This window comes from Sciurus carolinensis, chromosome 7 (assembly GCF_902686445.1).
Source record: "Sciurus carolinensis chromosome 7, mSciCar1.2, whole genome shotgun sequence".
Taxonomy (NCBI): Eukaryota; Metazoa; Chordata; class Mammalia; order Rodentia; family Sciuridae; genus Sciurus; species Sciurus carolinensis.
The window spans coordinates 31,558,349-31,580,419 of record NC_062219.1 but is presented as its reverse complement, the minus strand read 5'-3'; the positions used below and the strand labels follow the sequence as shown (position 1 = coordinate 31,580,419).

Sequence of the window (22,071 nt, the reverse complement as noted above, 5' to 3'; positions counted from 1 at the left end):
TTTGCTGAAATAACATTTTCTATTTCCTCTCCATTCCTCTCTGTGGTGTGTGCTCCATTCTTTCATTCCTGACTGATTTCCCTGGCTTACTCATTGTGCACGTGGTCCAAATTGGCCAGGAGCCCCTACACTACTTTGGGGCTTCAGTGATACCATTGACCAGATGCCTCCCCTAGGATCCTTTATTTGAATCCATCAAAATCCAGCTAATCCAGCCAGAAACTTCCTGACTCTCAAAGTTCACATTGCTTCATGTGTTCCTCTCAGCAGACACTTAGTATTTTAAACCTTAAATTTCTGTGCATAGGCTCTGCCTACTTATTTAGATTGTCAGCTCCTTGAGGGTAGGGCCATGTTTGCCTCACTCAGTTATCCCATTACCTGTGAAAGAGCTTCCCATGTAGTGAGCAGTCATTAACTTGAGCCATTAAATTCAATGTCTTTGTGCTGAGTAAGTCCAGTGGGAGATAATGAAACCATTGTTCATTGTAATGAAGTCTGTTAACCAGAAGTGTCCACAAATACTACTTTTTTAGGTCCTGCTGTTTTTGAGATCATCTTTGTTTCTGAATTTCATATCTTCTCTTTGCACTGTAATTGGAGAATCTTGTGATTCTTGACTGCTCTTAAAACTCATTTCCTATTTAAAACCCCCTTAAATTAACCTTGTTCACACTCCCATGTTCACACTTGATTTCACAGCTTTGTCTAAGATAGACACCGCTTACACGTCTTTTCATTTTTTCATTTGTTCATCCATCCATCCATCCATCCATCCATCCATCCATCCATCCATCCAGTATTTGCTGAGAAACTACTGTGTTCCAGGTACCTGTTCAGGCATTCGGGATTCTTTTGTGAATGAAACTGGCAAAATCCCTGCCTTTGTGTTATCACTTCTCTTCAGCTTGAGCAATTTCCTTTAACATTCTTGGACTGGTTCTTCAGGCCAGTTTAAAAAAAAAAAAATCTTTATTTTACTTTCATTGTTGAGGAATTTATTTTCTTGATATAAATTTCTAAGGTGACATATTTTTTTCTTCTGGTCCTGATTCCATTGCCTCTGGCTTGCGTTATTTCTCACACACACACACACAAAAGTCTGTGGAATCTTTATCTGCTTGCTTTGAATTTTTTTTTTTTTTTAATCACTGGCTTTCAATGATGTGATTGTGATGAACCTGACTTTGAATTACATGTGGGTAGAGGCACACGAGTGCACACATGTATAGTATATCCTGCTTCAATGGTGTGTGTCAACATATTTATAAAATCTTTAACTTTCATTTCTGTAAATATATTTTTTCTGCAGCCATTTTCTCTTTCTGGTGCTTCTTTGCACACAGGTGAGGTTTCTTGATATTATTCCCCAACACACAGAGTTTCTGTAAATTTATCGTTAATTTTTGTTCATTTTATTCTTATGCTGAATATTTTCTTGTGCTTTATCTTCAAGGTCACTCCTCTTTTCTTCTTTTTCTTTTTCTTTTTTTAATCTCTCTTTTTTTTAGATGTTGATAGACCTTTATTTTATTCATTTACTTATATGCGGTGCTGAGAATCAAACCCAGTACCTCATACATGCTAGGCAAGCCCTCTTCCACTGAGCCACAACCCCAGCCCTACTCCTCTTTTCTTTTATAATCCATTGTTAATTCTCTTCAGTAAAAGTTTTAGCAGTTGATTGATATCTTACTTTTCCCTTCTATGTTCATTTCACCTTTTAACTGTTTTTAATATTTTTATTTTCATATCCTTGTGTGCTAATTCCACCAGCTTTACTATTTATGAATGTGTTTTGTTTTTGTTTTCTGATGTTCTCTGCTTAATGGATTACATTTTCTGACTTCTTTAAATGCCTAATAATTTTTAATTGAATAATAAGAGATTTTACATTACTGAGTGCTTGATTTTTTTTGTTTCCTTGAAAAAGTATTATCCGTTGTTCTGGCAGATCATTGAGTTGCTTACTGATCAGCTTGGCTTTATTGAGACTTGTTTGTAAACTTTGTTAGAGAGTCTGTTTTACATTGGAGCCCAAAGCTGAAGCTGATCTCCTATGGGATTTCCCATGGAGAGCCAACGTGTCACTTAGGCTCTGTGTGACTTCTTGGAATTGTTCAGCTTACAGGTCCCTGATGGTTCATTGCCCAGCCTCATGGAATGTTACCCTCAATCGGCACCACTTAATATTCAGCAGAATCTCCATGAAATTCCCACCCAGACTTCTGGAACTCCTTAGAGCAAGTCTCAACCAGGAGTTTTTTCATATCACGAATTCTAGCTTCCTCATCCTCTCAAATTCCAAATATCTGTTGTATCAACTCAGTGATACAGTTATGTGCTTGGGGTGAGGTCCAGTTAATGCCTCTAGTGAAAATATAGTTCAATAATTGTAGGGCTGTGGTTGGGGGGGTCCCCAAGATCACCCTCAGCTATGTTAATTGACTAAAAGGGCTCATGGAGCTCAGAAAAACTGTCATGGTACAAGTTAAAATCAGAAGAAAAACAAAGAAAACAAAGCAAACAAAACAAAACATAACATAGGACAGACTGTAGGGGAAGCCAGATGTTCATTTCCAGCTGTCTTCTCCCAGTAGAGCTGTAGAAACAGTGCTTATCTCCCCCAGCACCTTGAGGTGACAATACTTACTCTGTGTCCAGGCATGGAGGCTCATCTAAGCCCTGTTGGCTAATTCCAAAACCTCAACCACGTTCAGATCTTCTTTCATTTACTGTTTTTTTCTCTCCACTAAGAGTCACTTCTCTCTCTCTCTCTCTCTCTCTCTCCCACTCTCTCTCTCTCTCTCTCTCTCTCCCCCCCACTCCCTGTCTCTTCTGATTAGGGACTAGTTGTTTATTTAACCAAAGGGTGTTCTAATCTCTGAACTACATTCCCAACAGTTTTTAATTTTATTTTGAGACAGGGTCTCACTAAGCTGCCCAGGCACTGGTCTCAAATTTGCCATTCTCCTTCTTCAACCTTCCCAGTAGCTGGGCTAACAGGCATGCACTACTGTACCAGTCTTTTCCTGCTTCTTATGTCTCAGAACGTTTATAGTATTCTGAACATTATACACACACACACACACACACACACACACATACACACATATACATATATACATACATATATATACATACACATAAAATGTAGAGACTGAAGCATAACATTTCTGTTTTGTTTTGTTTATTTCCTCCAAGAGGAGAAGTTTTGCCTGCCAGTTAAGCATTCAGTGCTTCTTAAAGATGAATAACCACTGTTTTGATATTTCAGTATTTGAATTGGAGAGGCATTTGCTGAAGTTTCAGATATTTTTAGTTCGTGTTTTATTTAGTAATGGCAAAGTCCTTGTCTATGTAACTTTGATAAATTTACTTACCAGTTTTAGTAATTTTAGAGTTTTTTGATGATTTCTTAAAATCTCTACATAAATAATTATATCATATGTGAATTATAGTTTTATCTTTCTAAACTCTTAAACTTCTACACTTCCACTCTTCACCTTTTTATTTATTTATTTTTGTCTTGTGCTGGCCAAGTTTGCTAGTAAAATGTGCTGAAGAGAGAAAAGCAGACATCTTTGCCTTGGCTCTGAAAGAATTTAATATTTCATCATTAAATATGATATAAGCTAAAGATTTTTCATAAAATGTTCTTATCAAATGAAAGAAAAATACTTCATTTCCTAGGTTGCCAAGAATTTAGATCATGAATGGATGATGAATATTGTCAAGTAATTTTTGCACCCATGGAAATAATATTCTCTTAACATATTGAATTACCTTGATTTCCAAATGTTAAATCAGCTTTGCATTCCTGGGATAAACCACACTTGGTCATGATGTTTTTATCTTTTTACTGCTGGATTTAATGTGATGTTTAGTGCCATATTTTTCATCTTTGTTTATAAGTATTATGGATCTATAATTTTCTTCTTGAGAGTATCTTGGTCAGGTTCTGGTTCAGAGTCATTCTGGTCTCCAACAACAGTAAAAAACATTCTCTCCTATTTTTGTCTGACAGAAGTTGTAAAAGACGATTACTATTTTCTCTTAAATGTTTTCTAGCATTCACTAAGGAAACCATATGGCTCTAGATTTCTTTTTTTGAAAGTGATAATTCAGTTTCTTCAATTGATCATTTATATTTGAATTTTTCGTGTGTGTGTGTGTGTGTGTGTATGTTGCTAGCAATGGAACCCAGGGCCTCACACATGTCCTGATTTTCTTTTTTATTTTTTACTGGGTCAGGTTTTATAACACTATCTTTGAAGAAAGTTACCAATTTTGTCACATTATTGAACTCACTGGCATAATAATTTTATAATATTTCTTTATCCTCTTAATGTCATTAAAGTCTAATGACCTTTTTCTGTATTTGTAAATTTTCTGAATTGTTTATAGATTTTTTTTTCCCCACCAATTTATATTCTTTTTCTTCAAGTTGTTTTTATTTCTCTAGTTTCTTCAGGAAGAAACTTATATCACAGAGTTTTAAACCTTGGTCTTTTTTAATGTAAAATTCTCACTAAACACTACTTTATTTGTATACCACAGGTTTTAATTAGAAGTTTTTATTATCATTTTATCCTAAGTGTTTTTTATATTTGTTTCTTGATTCTTCTATGACTTAGAGATTGTTTTGAAGTATGGTGTTTCAATTTCAAATACTGGAGATTTTTTATATATCTTATTACCTTTACTTACTAAATCAATTCATTGTGGTCAGATATCATACTTTGTAAGATTTTAATGTTAAAACTTATTACTATTCATGTTAGATCAGCATATAGTCTTTTATGGACATTCCAGGTATTCTTGAAACCAGTCTATTTTCTACAATTATTGATTGCTAGCATCCTGTAACTAACTAGTAATTAGATCACATTGGTGATAATGCTACTTAAATCTTTTGTGTATATTTTTAAACTTATTTTTTTGTGTACTGTTTTCTGTTGGTTACTAGAAAAAGTATGTTATAAAAACTCCAACTGTGCCGGGCAAAATGATGCAGTTCTGTGATCCCAGTGACTCTGGAGGCTGAAACAGGAGGATCACAATTCAAAGTCAGCCTCAGCAACTTAGCCAGACTCTGTCTCAGAGTAAAAAAAATAAAAAGGGGCTAGGGACACAGCTCAGTGGTTAAGTGTCCCTGATACCCAAAAATAAAATAAGTAAAGGCTCCAACTATGATTATAGACTTGCCTGTTTCATCTTTTAGTTATGTCAGTTTCTGCTTCAGAGTATTTTGACGCTCTTCTTACAGGTACATGCACATTTTGAATTGTCACATTTTTCCTGAGGAACTTTTTTGTTTTCAACATTCTCTAATTCTGCTTTATCATCTTAAAACCTATTTTGTGTGATAATGTTATAGCTTAAAGATATTTCTGTTGTTGATTTTTATTTGCATGGCATATAATTTGCCGTTACTTTACTCTCAACCTACTTGGGCCTTCTCACTGTTAGGTTTCTAGGAAGCAGACTCTGACTTGGAGATTTCACATGCAGCATGTATTGGGGATGTGCTTTCAACATCAACACCTTTTAGGGAAAGGAATGAAGCAGAGTTAGACTGAGAGACATTAATTGTTCAATTGCAACAAAGGCTCAGCTGGTTTTATGGTTGCCCTAGACTAGGGTGAACCTCGGAGCAGGGGCACAGTGTTGATACCTCTCCATTGAACAGTCAGTACAGGAGAGCTGACCCCAGAAGGTATGTGATCTTGGGCACAGTGAATCTGTGATTAAAGGCAAGTCCTGGAAAGGAGCTCAGTTGAGAGCTGTCAGCTGGCAACACTCCCAGCAGCTATAGGAATGATTTCTTCAGATCTAGAACTGAATGTCTGAGTAGTGTACTATGCCATTACAGTGTATATCTGAAATGCTTCTTGTAACACTCTTATAACTGTGTTGGTTATGTAGAACAAAGGGATGATCATTGCCTTTCTGTTGGAGTGTTTAATCCCTTGATATTTAGTGTAATCATCACATGGTTAGGTGAGTGTGCCATCTTCTTTGTATTTTTCATTTTTCTCATGTGCTATTTTTTCTTATTTTTCTGAATTCATAGAGATCAGTCATTTCTTTACATTTTTATCTTAATTATCCTAATGACTTTTTATTGTATCTTTTGATATTTTTTTATTAATATTTAATGGCAGGAGTTATATTATGTACCCTAAACTTACCACTTATCAAACTTTAATATAATACCTAATGCCCAATGGAAGAACCTTCCTCATTTCATTAGACCAACTTTATTTCACCATCTTTTGTGCTATTGCTGTTATTTATTTCCTTTATAGAGCATATTATAAATCTTACAATATAGTGTCATTATTTTTGTTTCAATAGACTGTTTTTAATTATTTAAGAGGAAAGTAAAAGATAATCTTAGACATTTACCTGCATACTTACCATTAGGTTACTCTTCATTTTTTCCTGCACATCTGAGATTTCATTTGGCTTCTTTCTTTCAGCTGAAATCTCCCCATGATTTTTTGTTGTTGCTATTCAGGTCATAAGGTAAAAAATAATCTCAGCTTTTGTTTATCTGTGTTTCATTTCTTTCATGAAAGCATGTTTGGCTTCATTGGACCACTGAGCAATTTTTTTTTCCTAGTTTCCTTTTTAGAAGAGGGTCATCCTTTCAAGAATCCCAGTTTTATTTAGGGTCTCAATTCTAGCACATTCTCTGGAACAAACATATATCAAAGTCTCCTGTTCCTGGATGGATATTAGAAGTGTTACAACTCCAGCTCTCAGGCCTAGGGCTCATTTTTCAACCACCTGGGTCAATGAGGTCAGCTAAAAGCTTCTGTTCTGGTTTTGAGTTCCCAGTTTATTTCTGGTTACAGATTTCTTCCTCAATGGTGGCAGAGCATGCCAAATTATGGGAGTTAAATTTTTTCACTATGTGTTCTTATTTGTAGCAGAGGTGAACAGTTTAGGAGGTTCATATCAATCATCAGGATGAAAAAGTGTTTTTTTTCCTCACATTATTATATGGAATATTTGTAGGATTACAAATAACAATCAAATTAAGAGTACTAAATCACTGTGGAAGATTTTCTTATTTATGTATTTGTTTATTTTTAATAGACTAGCATGTTCACCTGATTAACAAAGAGGTTTCAGCTATTGGGTTCATTTATTGTGAGATCACACATGTACTAAGTGCAATAATGTACATAATTTAGTAAAAATAATTGCTGACATTTCAACTTTTATTCTGTTGCTTCCTGCTTCAACAGGTCTATGGAAATGCAGGACCTAGCAAGTCCTCATACTCTTGTTGGAGCTAGTGATACTGCTGGTAGCTCCAAACTGGATAAATCCAATCTCAGCAGCACATCAGTCACTACCAATGGGACGGGAGGTAAGTGCACCACCCAAGAGATAGCCAGAATCATATCTCATTGTTTGCTTTAATTTCATATTAGAGGGCTGCTAATAAATTATTATCTTATTATCAGTACCATATTCAGCATTATAGCCCAGGAATATATAGTTAGTATATTGTTTATCATTCTGTTGATTTTCTTAAAATTTGTGTTCTTCCTCCATAGCTGGAAACATTCAGAGAGAACAGATAATCCTGAGCAACATCTTGAGGGCCTACAGAAAAGTTTTCTGTTTGTGTTTTCACTTATTCCTTATAAATATTCCAAAAAGTTTATAATTTGTGATCAAAAGATTTGTACCCTGTTATTACAAATACACACACACACACACACACACACACACACTACTTATGCCACTTTCTAAATTTTGAATTTAAAAGAGATTACCCCAAAATTTTTCATAGAAAATGTTTTTTTCTTAAAAATAATTTCAGAAATACAAAAATATGCATATCTGCTGTATTTTCTTTTCAAAGAGAATAATACCATAATACCTAGCACTTACTCAAAAAGGGAATGTATTTTTTCCAGATCTTTTCTCATTTCATTAGACCATAATTATTCTACAATATACGGCAACAATAACAGCTAGTCTGTCTAATATTCTGCTTTATTGTTTTTATAGAATGCATTCAACTTGTCAGAACATATGATCCAATTCTTGTATTATCATAGGTATATATCGACTATATACATACATACACACCCACGATGTTATACAAGTTGTATTTTAAATTATTCACAACCATTTCAAAATTTTGTAAATCTAGTCTCATCAATAAAGTAAAATTTATATGAAATTTGGTTTAGTTTGTAAACTATTCATATTATCAGATATCAGCATTTGCCACATCATATTTTCTTTTAAATTTTAAATAAATATCTATAAAATTGCTACACCTCTTCCCATTTAATATAACTGTGCAGTCTAAAAGTGTTCTTCGTCAAGTTGTGTGCATTGCAACTTACCTGTATTTAATAATGTTTTACACCAAACCCTTTGTAGATTAACATTCTTCTCCTTGTTTATAGTGTTTATTTGTCTCTAAACATGCATCTATAATTTCAGCTAATTAATTATGGGATTGCAAATGTATAAGAATATTTAGTGATGACTACTCTAGAGTAAGAACATTTACATTTAAACTTGAAATTGAATACTAAAAAGATTGAAAAACCCTCTGAAATCAGACCTTGAAGGTCACAAATCATTAAGTACATATATTTACTGAACTAAAACAGACCTGGTACACTAAAATGCAGAAGTCATACAGTGCAGTTCTAATTTGGCTTAATGGTCAGAAACCAGCACAGGCATTGAAGATTACTCATGTACACTCAGCAGGTGTCCAGACAATGAACTCTTATACTGTTCCTGTTCTCAGGGGACAACATGACTGTTTTAAATACAGCAGACTGGTTGCTGAGTTGCAACACCCCCTCTTCTGCAACAAGTATGGGAGACGATGGTACACTGCATGTGTTTGGGTGTGTGGATTTGCCCCTCTGATTTGCTGTCTGTTGCTCTTTCTATGTTTGCCCCTCTTCTCTGTGTTCAGTATGTTAAAAAAAAAGGGGGCGGGGAGTGAATGTGCCTTTTAGTTATTTATGGGTAACAGTGAGCTATTATTTTCTTATCACCTGATATTCTAATCTTACATTCTTTAGGTCGGTGGGTTTTTCTTACTGATATTTTTCATAATTTGCACCAGCAGATGCATACATGGACAGCCCATGATTTTCTCATGATTTATCAGTTTATTATATGGTTAATTTGACCCAGCGACAGGCATGTTGATCAGACCAGCTGAAGGAGTGAATATATATAAAAACTTAGTTACCTAATAACCCATAGATTTTCATGGTTTGAATTAAATTCTTAAAGTGGTAAATGATATTAGCTACTTTGCAGACTTTGATAAATATTCCAAAGTCAATAGTCAAATGCGTTATCACTTTAAAAAGTTTCAGTGATGAGACTATACATTTAAAATTATAAGTTAATAAGTCTCTTGAAATGTTTTCATCTATAGATATTTATATTCATACACATAAACAAATTTTTCCCATATCAAATATTAAGATATTACCAAAATTTAAATATTTAAACCATTGCACTACTGCAGAAATGCCCATTTTAGGCTTAAAACATAAGAGCTAATGCTTATTGGAAAGCTGAATCAAAAATGAGTACTCACAATAGGCACAGTTTGGCTGGACTTGCTCTGTCTTAGATCAGATTAAAACATATGACCATCATATAAAGATCCCTCTTCTACATGCATTGTTTATAATTTTATGTTTTCGTTTCAAAGATTTTTAAATTTCACACTTGAAATACACTTTTCATACTTAAAAAATATGCTGCCAGGATTCAGTTTTTCTTAATTCTTATGCAGGAGTGTCTTTTGGAAAAGGACAAGACAGTAAATGTGTTTGGCTTTGTAGAGCACAGTCTCTGTTTCTCTCTCAGCTCTACACTGTAGTGCAAAAGTAACTATAAACAGGGGGAAAATGAATGGGCATAGCCATGTTCCAATAAACTTTTATTTATGAAGCCTAAAATTTAAATTTCATGTAATTTTCTTGGATATATTCTCATTTTGTTAATTTTTTATCTTTTTTTTTTTTTTTTTTTTTTTTTGTGGGGTGGGTACTGCAGATTGAACCCAGGGGCGTTTAACCCCTTTTTTTGTATTTTATTTAGAGACAGAGTCTTGCTTAGGGGCTCACTAAGCTGCTGAGGCTGACTTTGAACTCCAAATACCCCTGCCTCAGCCTCCTGAGCTGCTGGGATTACAGGCATGTGCCACCACACCCAGCTCATTTTGCTATTTTTTTAAAACAAGTATAATGTAAAAAACAAAACAAAACAAAAAAACCCACTCATACCTCACTGACTATTCTGAAGTAATGTTAATGTATTCCAAACATTACAGTAATGAATAGATGGAGTGAATATTTAGTAATTTTCATCTCAGAAACATTTTTCTAAATGTAAACCATCAAGTTTTCCTGATTCTTAGGGTTAATGTTATATGGCCATGTGGAAGGAAAAGGACTTATGTGTCAGGGGCATCGTGGTCCTGGATCTCAGCACTACTGTTACTGTCTGTGTCACCTTAAACAAGATATTAAGCTCTCCGAGTTTCAGTTCCTTCCTATAAAAAAGGGGGACTATAACACATGATGGCAAAGCTTTTTGTCATGGGATAATGTATACAAATTGCTTAGCAATAAATGCTGGCACATTTTTCTTCCCATAATTAATAATTCCATAATAAATAGGCAACAGTTTTATTTTTTAGGAAAATAAAAATCTGCATTGTAAAGAACATTAAATATTTGGTCAGATAAATATTTTCTTTGCATAGAGAAATGTAAAAACTGGGCCAAAAAAAGCAAACTCAGTAACAAAATGTTATGCATTCTTCAATTATTGGTGATGTAGTCTTGGTGGTACACTGATATTAGAAATTTTAAGGAATTTTATTGGATTTTTAATGACAAGTTTTATGTCACACACCACACATGGGTTATATAATCTCTTCCACGGAGAATAAACTTTTATTTTTTAATTCAAAGTTTTATTGTTGGACTTAATCACTTTGTAAAATTATCCCAATAAAACAAAGGGTAAAAGCTAAACAATAATTTAATGGCTTTTCAAGATCTTTCCATTAACTTTGAGAATAATTTTAGTTATGTAGTTTTAATACCTATAAATAGCATTACCTTAAGATCCTACATTGGTGTTGCTTAAATATGTTGCTTTATTTCTTAAAGTAATTTAAGATGTTTTGTTGCTTTAGTCCTAACTACATCTTTATATCTGCAGATTTATATTTGAAAATAAAAGCAACCATGCCTTAGCAAACAAATGATTGGCCAGGCTTTGTGAACCATACAAGCTTAGCCATGCTATTGTTGCACAAAAGCTGCCAGAGTGATTTACTAGCTATAACTGAACATGTCAATAATCGCATGATCTGGATTTTAAACAGTAAAAGTAGGAAAATCTGATTACTTATATGTTTATATACAAAATATAGGTTTATGTGTGTATATCTGTTTTTTTTTTTTTCTATTTGACTATGTGAAAAGCACCCAAATTACAAATAGCCAGGGAGGGATCTGACAATGCAAGTATTTCTTAATATGACAGTTCTGTACAAAGTTATTTTATCCCACGTTTCATGAACCATCACTCACTCATTTTGAGCATATAGAACATTAAAGCCTTAGGATTCTCCAAACTAGGACACTAAAATCTGATTTCTGCTTTTGAAATCAAAGCATTTGATGTGCAAGTTTTAATTTTGTTGCAAAATAATGGTGTTTATATCCTATACCAGGTTTTTGTTTCTATTTCATAGTATGTAATGATTTTGGAAGCTGTCCTGAAAATAAGTAAAATGTCCTGCTTAAACTCTATATTAATTTGAGAAAAACAAGGTATAGTTTTAAAATGCATCTGAATATTTTAATGAATAGTCACTGAATGAGGATTTTTTCACAAGTTTTAGGAAAACAGTAAAAAAAAAACCTAGATTTGTTTTACTAATGAACATATTTCTAACAGTGCCTTACACATATATAATTTAAAAAATTTTTCTGCCACTAGAAACATTATAGTATATCTAATTTAAATTGTAGAAACAAAAACAAGACAAAAGTAAACAGAACATTTCAAATATATTTGGAACTTTAGTGAAAATAACTTCCATTTTTTAAGCTTTATCTATAATTATTACATAATGTGTACTTTGTAACTAGTTACCTGTTTTATGCATATCAATATAACCCTTCTTTGTACTCTAATATCTTTTTAATAACTCATCATAAATAAAAGTACTGATTTCACTTCTCGGAGTTTTCTATTGTTGAAAAACTCAAATTATTTACTATTACCTAGTATTACTCCCTTTCTTTAAAAAATAAAAGCAAATTATCTTTGCAACTAATTTGGAGCTTAGGAGATGCGTGTTAATGCCTGCTTAATGTGAAAATGGTGTTTACCTGAACAGCATAATTTATTTGTTTCCTCTTTTCTCTTTTGTTCTTCCATTACCAGCATAAGAAAAATAATTTTACATTAGCGTCTTTTTCCTCCACATGTTAGCAGCCATTGACTTGTTACCTTAAAATCCCTCCATTTTTGTACCCTGGACACATCTTGATATTTATGGATCTGCATGTACTTGCTAGGGATGCCTCTTCTCAGTAAAATGAACCATCTTTGTCTATCTTTAAATAAATACAGACCTTTATAATTTTAATGAAAGATATTACTGATATTATGAATGAGATAAGAATATCTCACGTTCTTCTTTGTCTTTTTATGGTGGTTTTTCTGAAGGCTTTTGACCACCTGAAGTTTTTAAGTTGAGGAAATTGATAATCAAAACCAGTACTAAATTTTTTAAGTCAAGTCTCCAAGTTGCAATTCAAGGTAACAAAATGAATCTTGGGGTCTGATTCCTAGACCAGTTTCAGCAGACTCACCTCACATTCTGCTCCATTTCCCAATGCACAAGTGAAGTAGGTTCTCATTGGGAGTATAACAAATCTATTTTACAAGCTCTCTTTATAGGTACAAATGTGTAAATAGGAACTTGGCCACCGTTAGTTTAGAAGTCCTAAGAAACTCTTATGGTAGTTTTTCTGAAGGCTTTGGACTATGTTTTGTGTCATAAATGTCAGAAGGAAAATGTAGACAAACACAGAACTTAGCCTTTACACCCACCTAGGTAATTCTCTGGATTGTCTTTATGCAGATGAAAGGAATTCCCAAGTAGTTGGTACTTCCTAAAAGGCAAATGATTTAGTGACTGGATTCTGCAAATGTACCACCTGATCTCAAATTCTAGCTCTTACTAGCAATATGACTGTGGACCACATTTAATCTTTGTGTGTCTCAGTTTCCTCATCTGAAGAATGCAGATACTACTATTGTCTGTTGACTGTTGTGGAGAGTACATAAATTAATTCCTGTAAAGCACAGGAAGAGACTCTGGAATATATCAAGCACCTTTTAATTGTGTGGTCTTGTTATCTACTTTTTTCTTCCTTGTTGTCTTTTAAAATATGTCATGAGGAAGAAATGAAAAACATACATTAGTAGCCTATTTCAGTATTTTGCAGCTTTCATTTTAAATAAAGCATTCCTAATTTCTCCCTATATAAGGTAACCATATTCTTATTTTACTCTGAGCTTTTCAAGAACATAAACAAGTCATTTCTCAGGCCTGAAGACAGCAGTTCTGGTGGAAAGATTATGGATGTTAAAACTTAATTCCTGAATTCTGATCTTATTCTAAATTCCTAAATTCAGATCCTTTCTTCTGTGATGGAACTGGTACAGATTCCTCAGCCACCTGAATTCTAATTTCTTTGTGTATGAAATGGATAGAGTGACATATCTATCAGGTTGTTTTAAGGATTAGCTAAATATATATGGTCTAACATATAGCAAACTCAAATAAAAAATGTTGTATTAATTAGTAATTTTGTAGTGGTAAGCACAATTGCTAATTAAGTATAATGTAATGTGAACAACTGCAAATTATTACCCATGTAGTAATCACTCACTCATTGTTTATCATTACACAAATAATAAGATATTTGTTATCATATTATTGTTGCTATTGAAAGATAGGTCAACCTCAAATTCTCCTTTGGCTAGGATAAGTAATCTATTTTTTATTTCCTCTTTCCAAACTGAACAATTCACCTCTGACTCTCCCAGCAAATTATCATGTCATTTTTCAATCATGGATACTAAGTTATCTCCAGAACTCACTGAGGATCTGTTTAAGTCTGTTCACATGGAAGGCACATAATCATTTCTGCATGTTGTTTCATCAATCAATTGCTTTCCTAATAAAGTAACATTACTGACATGGATGTGCTGTGTGACCCTGCTGTTCTCTTTTGGCATACTTAGTCATGGTTGGCTAGTCTTCTGCTTTCTTCTTTATAATTTTCTGCTTGCTTCTAAGTTATACAACTGCACCATTCCATTTTTGACCAGGAAACACACAAAGTAATAAGTAGAAAATAAGTTTGTTTGTTCCCTTACTGCTGTGATATATGTAAATAGAGCTTTGTAACCAAGGGAAAATATGGTGTGACCAAATGGGGAGAGGCTTTATCACTGCCCCACGTGCTGTGTCTCATAATGGCAATAATGTGCACCAGGCTTCATTGCTACTACAGAGGATTTTGCCCAAGTATACCATCTCAAAGTAGAAATAACATATTACAAGAGTTTTCCAAAGATATACTTGCTGCTGTCAAAGTCACCTCTTCTCTGCTTAGCTCTATAACACTTTAAAAATTATTACAGCATTAATATAAAAAACCCAACACTTGAAGACTCCTTGGTCTTTTTTACATTGGAAAATTTATTGAGTGTCTCATTTATCACCCATCAATGAATGGGTTCATGGTTTCTGGATTTGCATATGCCTCCATTGTACTCTAATGCAATATTTTTTTATTTTTAAATATCTTCTTGGGAAGAATATAATATGAGCTAGTAAATCCCTTTGTTATGATTTGGATTAAATGTGCTGGAGACTGGTTTCTTCTGTCTGTTGACTCTATCAGAGTGTGCTTAAGTGAATTAAAAATGCAAATATATGTACTGCTGTTTCCCTTTTCAAGGTTGACTGCCTTTAAAAGCCAGGCTCTGAGAACCAGCTTAGTCAGAGGATTCTAGAATAAATCCTCCATAAATGCATGCCCACTTAGAAGCTAAATTAACAAAACTTTCCTCGTCAACTTCTCAAGTTTTCTCTTGCATGCCCATGGTAGCTAGTGAGATCAGTCGTAGAACAGTCAGGGTCTTTTATATACATTTAGAAGTAAAACTCACATGTACTTATTCTTCTACGTAGTGTCTCTTCTTGCAGTCAAAACAGAGCCCTTGAACAGCAGTGAAACCACAAGCACGACTGGAGATGGAGCGCTTGACACTTTTACGGGGTCAGGTAAAGCCTTTAGCTTGTGTGTCCTTACGTCCACACTGTGGTCCATGCACAGCCTCCTCTTTGTGGAGAGCAGCATGAACATCAAAGCTCTTAGTACTTGGATCTAAAAGTTAGCAACAAATTCACTTCTTTTGAGATTCATTCTAAAATTATGTTTTTTGAAAAATTGTAGTCGGAATCATTTTGCCAGCTTTTCAGTTGAGAGTGAAACAATCCCATGACTTTCTCATTAGAGATAAGCAGTGCTGGCTTCCTTCATCATGATTTTATACCGTGCTTAATTAATTTAATAATTAGGTCATAACAGCGACTTTGTTCCTTCAACTCACCCACTTAAATTACATTAAAAACTGCCTTCTGTCCCCCATCTTAGATGTAAAACTATCCATTTGATTCCTTCTAAATAACCTTGTTTCCTCTCTGGGTTTAAAAAAGCCCTCCCGTGCAAGCAGCTGAGTGACAAGTATTAAAGGTTAATGGGCTTCGGGGGACACATGCTGGTTGCATTAGAACCCAGACTCACGAAGCAATCCTGTGCTTCAAAGAGAACAACCTTGTGTCTTTAAACATCAATCCCTTTTGAATAGAAATATCTGATAACTCCCAGCTGGGCACAAAGGGCACGAAATAAGTTGTTTTAGTAAAAGTTTTGGTTTTTTTTTTTAAGTTACAGTATTTTGGTTGGCTTATTTTCTGGCAAAAGGATTTTTAAAAAAAGCTCAGAAGGAATGTGTACATTAGAAAGATGAAAATTAAACCTAGAAGAGCAGTTATGGCAATTAAATCTTGGTTCGTTATCTGTTTTCATGTATTTCACATTTATCCGTGTTCTAATGTGCAAGGATTTTATGTGGGCATGCCCTTTGTAAAGGGTTGAGATATGTCTTTGAGTATGATGTCATTGTAGCTGGTGTTTCATTTTTACAGATGTGGATGACCCAGCTTTCTTAGTTCATACCAATTGGAAGTAGTTGTCACATATTGACATAAATACTACTACTCCAAACAGAAATAATGAGTAGTAGATGAACTTTGCATAGAAACTCATCTATGCTAATCCATATCCTTTCTGGCAATTCACCTGCCTCTCAGAAGATAAATAGGTACTAACTTACCCTGTTGTTCTGTATTGCTCACTTACTTCGACTTTGTAAACTTTCTGCAAAGAAAATGTATACAAATGTATTTTTAAGAAAAGGAATTATTAAGTGATTGCTGTCATACTTCAAGGGCATACAAGTACCTTGAAAGTTGAATGAGAGAACTATAGAATGATAGTTCCAGAAGGAGCGTCAGAGCTCTCCGATCCATCAGAGCTCTCCGATCCATTTTCCCGACAAGAACACCTAGGTGCACGGAGAAGTCAAAGATAACTTTGACCCCATGATCAAGGCTTTACAACTGGTACAAATGAGTCTAGAACTGGGTAGTGATAGTCCTTAGGTCCTTTCAATAGTACTCTGTTGGAAAATGTAAAGATATACAAAGAAACATGTGTAAACAATCATTCTGTTTGAAATCCACTGATATTTTCTTTACACATATTTTCCCAGTTTTCTTTTCAAACCTTTCTAGGGCTATGCAATCTAATAAAGTAGCCATTTGCCATATGTAGCCATTTAAATTTAAATTAAGTAAAATTTTGGTAAAATAAAACATTCACACAAGCCATATTTCAAATGTTTAATGGATGCCTGTGGCTAGTGGCTACCATATTGGACAACTCATATATAGAGCATGTTCAACACTATGGGAAGTTCCACTCACAACAGTGATCCAGGACAGGGGTTCTCAATGGCAGCAGTATTAAAATTGGGGGCTAATTCTTAATTTTGATGTATCTATACTGTGCATGGTAACATGCTCAGCAGTGTCCATGCATATGCTCCAAATGTCAGTAGCACCGTTAGTTATAACACCGAAAAAATAACTCCAGACATTTAAAATTCTCCTGGCAGACAAATTCCTCTCCACTTCCCATCCCATTGAGAGTCACTGATCTAAACTATCCTAATAATAAGAGTAAAATCCTAAAATTGCTTGCCTCTGGAAAACTGATAATAGACATTAAAATTTTTAAACATTACTTTTCAGGATATTTTAAAGACAGTTCTGTTTCCTTTTGTTTGCAGAAATGGTGGAGTATACTGATTTGAGTGCTTTGGGTAATGCTCGGGGTTAATTAAATGACAATTAGGGATAAAGAGAAGGTCTTCCCCATTTGCACAGGGTGTCCCACAAGTTTTTTCTGGAAATCAGGCTGCCTTGGCAGGAACAATCTTTATTCTGATCAGCATAATCACAACTCACTTGAATCCAATTTTCCTGTTGTTTTCTGTCATCTGCAAGTTTATGTTAGTATAAAATATATAAAATTAATAAGGAAGTATAAACGCTCCAATTCTTGTTCTTTAAAAGGCCTCTTAGTTTTCTGGGCCAAAAGTTGTGTCTTTTATTTATAAATGAACATATAGATATTAGTGTGAAATTTCAATTGACCCTTTATACATTGTTGGGTACATTATTCTAATGATGTCTACATTCATTCATTAGAGAGAAAAATCATCCTATTTATTCAGAATTGTGTTTATGTATAAATAAATATATATATATGGTTTGGCTGAAATATCGAATTTTGCTCTTTGTTGTATTTAAGAAAAACTGCTATATTGAATGTTTCTTTCATTATTCTGTGTCTTTTTGAAAAGCCTTCTACTTTTCAATCTTGAGAATGACTAGTTAGTATGTATAGCCAAAGTCTTGAGTGTACCAAAATGAAAATGAAGTTCCTTTAAAAAAGAGACAAAACAACCTGGAATTAAGTTTTATTTAACTATGTTTCTCATAAAAAAAAAAAAAAAATTTACTATAGTGAATTAATAAATTAGAGTGAAAACACTATTATTATATAATGTACATTTCGTACCCATGTGGTGTAGTACAAAGTCTATTCTCATTGAATTGATTTGAACATTTTAAATATTCTTTTATGTTTTTAATTATTAAGAAAAAATTAATGGCTTATCAGTGAATTTATTTTCAATATACATATATAGAAAATTCACTTAAATTTTGATTCCCAAAAATGTTTAGAATATGATACTTCAGTCATATTCAATTGTTTTCAAAATTGATTCCTAATATTCATGGAAATGTGTTTATTGTACTATTGCTATGAAAACTATTCTTTCCTTACTCTGTACTTACAGGCAAAATAGCATTATAAACATCTTACATTCTGTATGTTTATGAAGCAATAGATCACAAAGGTACTTAATAACATTTGGATATAGAAGTATATCGAATTTCATAAAACAGTTAGCGACTTAAACCTATTTGTCACTTTTACAATTCTAAAAGTTTAGCTCCAGAATTATTATGAACAACTTAGGAAGGTCATAGTACTTTGAAGTATAACTATGATTGATTAGACTAAACTAATTCCAGGGCTGTGTTGTGTACTACTTTAATCTTTTTGAAAAGTGAATGAACAGCAGATGGCCTAATAAAGACACTCTGTGTGCTTGCCCAGTATGGATTGGCTCTGAAGGGGCTGGCTCAACACTTTAGAACCCATATATTTGCAATACATCTGTCTTAGTCAAGGCAGATGGCTAAAGGAAAGAGAAACTTCCAAACTTTTGGATATATTCCAGTCTGTGGTACATATTTGGATGAAATGTTAATAGAACCTGACTTTTACTTTTAAGTTCTTCTCAGAAAAGTATTATCTCTGATAGTTCTAAATATATCTGTAAATATGATTGCTACTTCATTTTTTGATTATGCTTAATAGAAAGTGTTACATCATCCCTCATGCTTGCTCTGTATAGTTCAGATATTCCTAGAATACTTTGGTCTCTGCATTTTTAACAACTCCTCGGATTAGTAAAATGAAAGAAAATAGAAAACACTAGCATGTTTACAATTAGAAATGATGCTTGAAACATCAAATTTTTCTTAAATATTATTTTAGTTGGAATAAAATCTAGAGGCAATATATTGCTATCATATTTGGAGTTTAAAATGTAAAGTTTTCAATTTAAAATTTTACTTTTGCACCATGAAAGCTTAATTATTCTATAATCAAAGATACTTATTCATAGCATATCAATACTTAAGAGCATATAGCTGACTTGAGAAAATGGATGAGTAATAGAATTATTTGAGAGAGGAATATTTATTTCATGCTCTTAGAACAAAATTCAAAGCAGTTTAACTTTGAAAAGTGTTTAGGGAGCTGTTACTTTGTAGGAACTGGATTTTAGAAAATGAATGAATTTTTAGAAACATATTTAACATGACAGTTTCTTTAAATTGGCTGTGTATCTTCTAGTGGAATGCATTTATGAAGCAACTTTTTTGTGCACTGGTTTGTTGTGTCTTACAGTAATCACAAGCAGTGGCTACAGCCCTAGATCAGCACATCAGTACTCCCCGCAGCTCTATCCTTCCAAGTAAGTGGTCAGTAGATGCAGCTTTGTTAGAACCATTTTCCAGATTTACATTTATTAATTTGTATTCACACAATATATCAACTTTAAATTGGCATTTCTGTATATACATGTAATATAGGCAGCTGGATAGATATTTGAATAGATTAGACATAAAGCATTCTATGCAAATTGGAAATAGAGACATCACTTTTATCTGGCTAATGCCCTTCATTCTGGCTATTCCTGTAGTTTGAGCAAAACATCAAACTCAAACTAGAAGATGCTATTTTTTTAATGAAAATTTAAAAATGCTGCATAGCTTAAAGAAAATATAAAGAATTCACATTTTACCCAAACATCAACACTTCATAATTCATTCCATCATTGGAGTATTTTTATTGGATTTCGAGTTATAATAAACATACTCTGGAAAATATGTTTATCTTTGTTTTTATAACTACTATGGTCACCATACTGAGGACAATGGTAGATATTTCAAGTTTAACTCTATTGGGTGTATATCTGAATTTGTTTGGGATCAAACTGATGTGCCTAGATTTTGGATTCCTGAACAAATATAATATGTTTTTATAATATAAAATATAATGTGTTTTTTTCCTACAACATCAAGAATATCCTAAGTGTAAGCTGGGGTCTGGATCTCTAGTTGGGAACATTCTGTAAAATGTGACATGATAAAAGGAATGGCATTCCATTTCTTTTCAGGAAGGCTCCTCCTCCTCCTCCTCCTCCTCCTCCTCCTCCTCCTTTTGTTCTAACTGATTTCCCATTTGGGTAGTGAATTCTCAGAAGAGCTTTTAAATAGACTTTTGTAATCACTGTATAGCATCAGGTCACTCATGGTGAGTGTAAATCTACTCGTGAGCATATTGATTAACTGGCCTGTGCTTCCTTTTCCTCATCTACATATTAATTGGAGAGCTATTTAGATGTAGCAAGACTTTAGATATAGCATCTAAGCTAAACTTCTTATTTGACAGATGAGATAATCTTAAGGAGTTTAAATCATTTTTCCAAGGTGGTTACTTTGTAGCAGAGCCTGGGCTCCTGACATTCAAACTCTTATTCGTTCCTATATTGTTAAAATTATGTTGTGAATAGAGAGGAGGTTTACTTCCTAGATGTTATAGGGTTTCACTGAGTCTAAGCTGTCTGAATTAATGTGCAGTCTTTGTTGCCACAGTAATGCTATTTTTCTGATATTTAGGCCCTATCCACACATTCTTTCTACACCAGCAGCTCAAACTATGTCTGCCTACGCAGGCCAGACTCAGTATTCGGGGATGCAGCAGCCAGCCGTCTACACAGCCTACTCACAGACAGGACAGCCCTACAGCCTGCCCACCTACGGTATTTCACATCTTATATCTTCTCCTTCTTCAATTATAAGTGGGTAATCCTGCGGGCTGGTACTCTAATGTTAAGTTACAGCTCAGAAGGAAGATCATCTTACTAATCCAATGGTTTGTATGTGTATTTTTGAAACAGATTTGGGTGTGATGTTGCCAGCCATCAAGACGGAGAGTGGACTTTCCCAAACTCAGTCCCCATTGCAGAGTGGCTGCCTCAGTTACAGCCCAGGGTTTTCTACTCCACAGCCAGGCCAGACACCGTATTCTTACCAAATGCCAGGTAAGTAGCCACACATGGAGCATGCTATGTGAGAACCAGTTCTCTGAATGAGACTCTTTGGCTTCAAACTTCGAAGTGTTCAGTCCTGAAAACAGTTTTAAATTTAACCACCACTCACACAATTTCTTTAAAAAAAAGACAAACTACGAGGCAGAAACATGATGGAAATAGTTGAATGTACATAGAGAAACATGACTCACACTGAATGTAAATACTTAAGTTTAAGCTGTATAACATTGGCAGGAAACAGAGTCCAAGCAAAGCAAACTTCGAGCCAGCCACCAGGTCAGGCAGGCGCTTGTTTGGTGTCTAACTTAAGTGAGCAATTTAAAAGATTCATAGTGCAAACCAGTATTTTCTTTTCAATACTCCTTAAGAATGTAATGCAATTTTGGTTGTATTAAAAATAAATCAGCACTTTTCTAAGGTCCACTTTACATTGAGTGATTGGGAATTTTTGTTCATTCCTTAAATACACCCTACCTATTTTTTTTTTTTGCATTTTTTTTTATTGTAAACAAATGGGGTACATGTTGTTTCTCTGTTTGTCCATGGAGTAAAGGCATACCATTTGTGTAA

At 33.9% G+C, this 22,071-nt stretch overlaps 1 protein-coding gene across 1 annotated transcript in view; it reads left to right on the top strand.

Annotated features, from left to right (window-relative positions):
* The window catches only part of Eya4 (EYA transcriptional coactivator and phosphatase 4), a 266,157-nt gene that overhangs the window by 195,395 nt on the left and 48,691 nt on the right, over positions 1–22,071 (top strand). The window contains 6 exon segments of the mRNA XM_047558124.1: positions 7,260–7,384; positions 8,795–8,863; positions 15,311–15,403; positions 19,794–19,860; positions 21,068–21,210; positions 21,349–21,492. Coding sequence (XP_047414080.1) covers positions 7,260–7,384; positions 8,795–8,863; positions 15,311–15,403; positions 19,794–19,860; positions 21,068–21,210; positions 21,349–21,492 — 641 coding nt within the window.